Below are 7129 nucleotides of genomic sequence, written 5' to 3'. Positions count from 1 at the left end.
AACATGACAGCCTCATTCTGAACTTTCATCTTCATGAAAATCAACTTCAACATTAATGAAATGACCTCAAGTTCACAATTACACATAGATGTTGTTTTATGTTCGTCACGACTCAACAAAACATCTTCACACCCAAATTTGACCAAATTCATTTTTTAAAACTATTTTTTCCAGTTTTTTTTAGGCCTGTGTAACAAATCCTCTTTATTGACTAAATGCACAAATAAAATCTCAGTTTGTTTAAAGCAACAAGTGATAGAAAACTCTGCTCATTTCTCTGTGATGAAGCTGTTTTAGTGAAGAAAGCTGAAAGTACAGAGACTGACTGACAAACGTTCTTCTGCTCTGAACATGAACTCTGTACTTTGTGGTGTTTCAGGAGGAAAACTGCCTCAAATAAACTCTCATATTAGTTTCACATTTTCTCCAGAAGCTTTGAATGAGATCCTGAGATGAAGACAGAAGAAAATACTTTGTTCAATCTTGAAATAAAACAACTTTATTGATGATATAAAGCTTCAGATTGTTCACACATCCAATCAGTAAAGTCTGTTAAATGACTCTTGTTCAATGATTTCATGTTCAGATTCACTTCATCCACACAATCAGTTAGTTTAACCCAGAATGTCAGCTATGTACAACAACATCATAAATGATCTCCTTATTGATTATTATCACAATAATTCAAGTTTTATAATACTTTATAATACCTGATTTGTACATGACCAAATGCATCAATGTGAATGTAAATTTCTTGACAGATTTACAAAGTGGTGAGAGTAAAATATCTATTGATAAAGGAAGTTATGGTTCTTTCTCTGTTCAGACTGATGAAGTGGAAGAGAAACAAGAGCAGAGTTGAGAAACGCAAGTTTGTGTATAAAACAAAAATCATCATGATCAGTGAAAGCCTCCATGGTGAAACAGACACAAGAAAGAGCAGCAACTAAAGAAACTCAAATATTTACATAACAACAGATGAGAAGATGTCAAAGTTGACCATAATGTTTGATTGACAGCTGATCTCTGTGCAGAAACACTGCAGCAACGAGCTCTCAGCAACAATGACAGAGACAAAATCATTTTAAGAATTAACTCAGAATTTAACCGACTGTCCCTTAAATGACTTCTGTCTATTTGAGTTTGCAGAACTCAGCAGTGTCCCCGTAAAAGAAGTAAAGATGCAGTCCAGCATAGAGAGGCTGAGTGAATGTGGTCTGGACTCTGTGGAGGAGAGTCATGGTTTCAGAGACGCTGTAGAAGGACAGAATACCTGCTCTGTGATCCAGGTACACTCCTACTCTGGAGGAACCAGGACCTGAGACACGAGTTTTGACATTGTTGAACAAAAATGTATAACTGTTAGTGTTACAATATAAAGACCAAGATTTGTCATTGCGTCCAAATATACATTCATCTGAGTTTCCTGCTCTGCTGATATTCTTGTATGCGACTGCTACAAAAACTCCTCCTCTCCACTCCACCTCCCAGTAACAACGTCCAGTCAGACTCTCTCTACTCAGGACCTGATACCAATCAGTGAATCTGTCTGGGTGACTAGAATAAGACTGTTGTTCTTCATTTAATGTTGCTTTTCTTTTCCCCTCAGATAATAACAGCCGTGTGTTTGCTGTGTTTGGATCCAGTGTGATTTCACGTGAATATTTTAAGAACTCAGCTCTGGTCTTGGGTTCTGCTTCTGACAGTAAAACGTCCACTTCAGCCACTGTCAGTGAGATGTTTGTCCATTTCTCCCTCAGGATGTCCTGTAGTTGATCTCTGAGCTCTGACACAGCTGCTGTCACATCCTCAAAGTATCTCAGAGGACGGATATTGATGCTGGATGAGTCTGTAGGTTCACTGAGTTGTGACAATGAGGGGTAGTTGTGTAGAAACTGGTTGTGATCCTCTGTGTGTGAGAGCTTCTTCAGTTCAGCGTCTTTCCTCTTCAGCTCAGTGATCTCCTGCTCCAGCTTCTCTTGAAGATCTTTGACTCGACTCACTTCAGTTTCCTGCTGGGATCTGATCTGCTGCTTCACATCACAGCTTCTTTTCTGGATGAGACGGATCAGCTCAGTGAAGATCTTCTCACTGTCCTCCACTGCTTTATCAGCAGAGCGACTGACGGCCTCCACCTCCTGTTGAAGCAGCTTCACATCTTTCTCTCTGTCCTGGATTCTCTGCTGGATGTTTTGTCGACTCACCTCGAGCTCTCTCTGCCTCTCAGTCCTTTCTGCTGCAGCTGAGACTGTGTCGTGGCCTTTATGTTCATCCACAGAGCAGAGATAACAGATACTCTGCTGATCAGTACGGCAGAACATCTTCATCACCTCATCATGACGAGAGCAGATGTTCTCCTGGAGCTTCTTGGAGGGGTCGACCAGCTTGTGTTTTTTGAATGTAGGTGATGCATAATGAGGTTGGAGGTGTTTTTCACAATAAGAGGCGAGACACACCAGACAGGACTTAAGAGCTTTCATCTTCCTCCCAGTGCAGAAATCACAGGCCACATCTTCAGGTCCAGCATGGCAGTGATCAGCAGGAGCAGCTTGGAGTCTGGTCTTCTTCAGCTCCTCCATTAAATCTGCTAACATGGTGTTTTTCACCAGGACAGGCCTCGGTGTGAAGGTCTGTCTGCACTGAGGGCAGCTGTAGATTTTCTTCTCATCCTCTTCATCCCAGAAACCTTTAATACAGCTCATGCAGTAGCTGTGTCCACAGGGAATAGCCACCGGATCCTTCAGTAGATCCAAACAGATCGAACAGCAGAATTTTGCTCCGTCCAGCTGAGCTCCTTGCTGCGCCATTTCAGCTCTCAGTGACAACGACTGTCTGAGTTTCACTTTGTGAGAAGTGAAACTAGTTTGCTCTCTGATCTAAACAGCATGTGTTTCTGCAGTGAATGGAGGCTGCAGCTCTTTTACATGTTGGTTACACCCATCTTCAAACTGTAGATCTGAAGGGGAGGGAACAAGGAAATACGTGGACAGACTGGAGCTTGTTGTGTTTGAGAGCAGGAAGAAGAGGGAGGAGTTATCAAGCTATGATTCATTCCAGGAGGAGGAACAGTTTGAGAGAGATACTGTGTGTTTAACCCTTTTTTTTCTTACAATGAAGCTCACGTCTCATTTGAAAACACTGGTCACCTGCTTTCTGGTGTCAAAGTAATCTTGGGAATTTAGGAGAGATCTACAGATGAATCCCTGTTTCTCTGAATTCTTGTATTCTCCTAAAATCCAGCTGAGTTTTTCCATCAAGCCCCTTAACTGTATAATATTGTTGTTTTGACATAACGTGATAGTTTTCTCTTGCATGTGTGTTGCTGCTTCCTCTCGTTTTCCACTGATCACTGCAAAAAAAAAAGTTTCAGTCATGAGTGCAGCTACAAGAGTAAATGTGGTGACACTTTATTTTTTCTAATATTTATGTACTTTAGGGAACAAATCACATACTTAAGTATTGTTTAACTAATACACAACTCATGATGATTGAAGTATTTCTATGAGTCTCTATGGCTTTATGTGATTAGTTAACACTTAAAGGATCATCTATTAATGATAACTGTTAAATCACAGTTACTTCATACATGAACTGATTTACCAGCAAATATGAAAGAATATAAATCAGAATCAGAATCTGTTTATTAGCCAAGAATGTAAAAATACAAAGATTGTTGCTCCCACAAACGCAACATAGAAGAATAAAAATATAACAAGAGTAAGGTTATAATAACAATAATGAAATAAACAAAGTAGGACTAAAATTAAACGAACAATTTCAAATCTATTTACAGAATTGAATTGAAACTCAGTTACTGTGGGTATAAAATGAATGTATGATGCAACGTGATCATGTGTTATACATTCGTCTGGTGTTGCCAGCTTGTAAATGTAGCATGAAGGTGTTTCAGGAGGAAAACTGCCTCAAATAAACTCTCATATTAGTTTCACATTTTCTCCAGAAGCTTTGAATGAGATCCTGAGATGAAGACAGAAGAAAATACTTTGTTCAATCTTGAAATAAAACAACTTTATTGATGATATAAAGCTTCAGATTGTTCACACATCCAATCAGTAAAGTCTGTTAAATGACTCTTGTTCAATGATTTCATGTTCAGATTCACTTCATCCACACAATCAGTTAGTTTAACCCAGAATGTCAGCTATGTACAACAACATCATAAATGATCTCCTTATTGATTATTATCACAATAATTCAAGTATTATAATACTTTATAATACCTGATTTGTACATGACCAAATGTATCAATGTGAATGTAAATTTCTTGACAGATTTACAAAGTGGTGAGAGTAAAATATCTATTGATAAAGGAAGTTGTGGTTCTTTCTCTGTTCAGACTGATGAAGTGGAAGAGAAACAAGAGCATAGTTGAGAAATGCAAGTTTGTGTATAAAAAAAAAAATCATCATGATCAGTGAAAGCCTCCATGGTGAAACAGACACAAAAAAGAGCAGCAACTAAAGAAACTCAAATATTTACATAACAACAGATGAGAAGATGTCAAAGTTGACCATAATGTTTGATTGACAGCTGATCTCTGTGCAGAAACACTGCAGCAACGAGCTCTCAGCAACAATGACAGAGACAAAATCATTTTAAGAATTAACTCAGAATTTAACCGACTGTCCCTTAAATGACTTCTGTCTATTTGAGTTTGCAGAACTCAGCAGTGTTCCCGAAAGAGAATAAAGAATAAAAACGTAGTCCAGCATAGAGAGGCTGAGTGAATGTGGTCTGGACTCTGTGGAGGAGAGTCATGGTTTCAGAGAGGCTGTAGAAGGACAGAATACCTGCTCTGTGATCCAGGTACACTCCTACTCTGGAGGAACCAGGACCTGAGACGGGAGTTTTGACATCATTGAACAAAAATGTATAACTGTTAGTGTTACATATTAAAGCCCAAGATTTGTCATTGTGTCCAAATCCACATTCCTTCGAGTCTTCTGCTCTGCTGATATTCTTGTATGTGACTGCTACATAAACTCCTATTCCTCTCCACTCCACCTCCCAGTAACAACGTTCAGTCAGACTCTCCCTACTCAGGACCTGACTCCATCCAGTGAACCTGTCTGGGTGACTAGAATAATACTGTTCTTCTTTCTTTAATGTTGCTTTTCTGTTCCCATCAGATAATAACAGACGTGTATTTGCTGTGTTTGGATCCAGTGTGATTTCACGTGAATATTTTAAGAACTCAGCTCTGGTCTTGGGTTCTGGTTCTGACAGTAAAACGTCCACTTCAGCCACTGTCAGTGAGATGTTTGTCCATTTCTCCCTCAGGATGTCCTGTAGTTGATCTCTGAGCTCTGACACAGCTGCTGTCACATCCTCAAAGTAGCTCAGAGGACGGATATTGATGCTGGATGAGTCTGTAGGTTCACTGAGTGAGGGGTAGTTGTGTAGAAACTGGTTGTGATCCTCTGTGTGTGAGAGCTGCTTCAGTTCAGCATCTTTCCTCTTCAGCTCAGTGATCTCCTGCTCCAGCTTCTCCTGAAGCTCTTTGACTCGACTCACTTCAGTTTCCTGCTGGGATCTGATCTGCTGCTTCACATCAGAGCTTCTTTTCTGGATGAGACGGATCAGCTCAGTGAAGATCTTCTCACTGTCCTCCACTGCTTTATCAGCAGAGCGACTGACAGCCTCCACCTCCTGTTGAAGCAGCTTCACATCTTTCTCTCTGTCCTGGATGCTCTGCTGGATGTTTTGTCGACTCACCTCGAGCTCTGTCTGCCTCTCAGTCCTTTCTGCTGCAGCTGAGACTGTGTCGTGGCCTTTATGTTCATCCACAGAGCAGAGATAACAGATACTCTGCTGATCAGTCCGGCAGAACATCTTCATCACCTCATCATGACGAGAGCAGATGTTCTCCTGGAGCTTCTTGGAGGGGTCGACCAGCTTGTGTTTCTTTAATGGAGCTACATCATAGTGACGCTGAAGGTGTTTCTCACAGTAAGAGGCGAGACACACCAGACAGGACTTGAGAGCTTTCAGCTTCCTCCCAGTGCAGACATCACAGACCACATCTTCAGGTCCAGCATAGCAGTGATCAGCAGGAGCAGCTTGGAGTCCAGTCTTCTTCAGCTCCTCCACTATATCTGCTAACATGGTGTTTTTCACCAGGACAGGCCTCGGTGTGAAGGCCTGTCTGCACTGAGGGCAGCTGTAGATTTTCTTCTCATCCTCTTCATCCCAGAAACCTTTAATACAGCTCATGCAGTAGCTGTGTCCACAGGGAATAGTAACCGGATCCTTCAGTAGATCCAGACAGATCGAACAGCAGAATTTTGCTCCGTCCAGCTGAGCTCCTTGCTGCGCCATTTCACCTCTCAGTGACAACGACTGTCCGAGTTTCACTCTCTGAGAAGTTGAACTAGTTTGAGCTCTGATCTAAACAGCATGTGTTTCTGCAGTGAATGGAGGCTGCAGCTCTTTTACATGTTGGTTACACCCATCTTCAAACTGTAGATCTGAAGGGGAGGGAACAAGGAAATATGTGGACAGACTGGAGCTTGTTGTGTTTGAGAGCAGGAAGAAGAGGGAGGAGTTATCAAGCTATGATTCATTCCAGCAAGAGGAGCAGTTTGATAGAGATACTGTGTGTTTAACCCTTTTTTATGCAATGAAGCTCACGTCTCATTTGAAAACACTGATCACCTGCTTTCTGGTGTCAAAGTATTCTTGGGAATTTAGGAGAGATCTACAGATGACTCCCTGTTTCTCTGAATTCTTGTATTCTCCTAAAATCCAGCTGAGTTTTTCCATCAAGCCCCTTAACTGTATAATATTGTTGTTTTGACATAATGTGATAGTTTTCTCTCGCATGTGTGTTGCTGCTTTTTTCATGTATTATAAAATCTGGCTCAGTTCAACTTTTTCTTAAATACAACATTTCAAAAACAGGAGATAAAGAATGAACACAACAATGTTGTAAAATATTGCTGTTTTCCAAAATGTAATCAAATAATGTTCAGCATAAGTCTTTATAGTATTTTAAATTCTGAACTCTTTAAAGAATTAACCAGAGGCTATATTCTAATTTTAGATTTACAAAAAATATGAAAAGTAAATAATGTTGTTGCAGCTCTGAGTCCCACAGGACATGAATTCA

The 7129-nt window shown here is 40.5% G+C and overlaps 1 protein-coding gene across 1 annotated transcript; it reads right to left on the bottom strand.

Moving 5' to 3' along the window:
* Positions 1 to 563: 563 nt before the first annotated feature.
* LOC121909242 (tripartite motif-containing protein 16-like) lies at positions 564 to 6488 on the bottom strand. Its single transcript, XM_042429707.1, has 2 exons — positions 5100 to 6488; positions 564 to 1576 (listed from the first exon to the last, which is right to left on the bottom strand). Exons 1-2 carry the CDS (start codon positions 6337 to 6339, stop codon positions 1134 to 1136), a joined length of 1683 nt encoding a protein of 560 aa, XP_042285641.1. The 5' UTR covers positions 6340 to 6488; the 3' UTR covers positions 564 to 1133.
* Between the last annotated feature and the right edge of the window lie 641 nt (positions 6489 to 7129).

This window comes from Thunnus maccoyii, chromosome 12 (assembly GCF_910596095.1).
Source record: "Thunnus maccoyii chromosome 12, fThuMac1.1, whole genome shotgun sequence".
NCBI classification, from domain to species: Eukaryota; Metazoa; Chordata; class Actinopteri; order Scombriformes; family Scombridae; genus Thunnus; species Thunnus maccoyii.
Note: the sequence above shows the minus strand (reverse complement) of the source record. Positions and strands in the feature narration are given on the sequence as shown.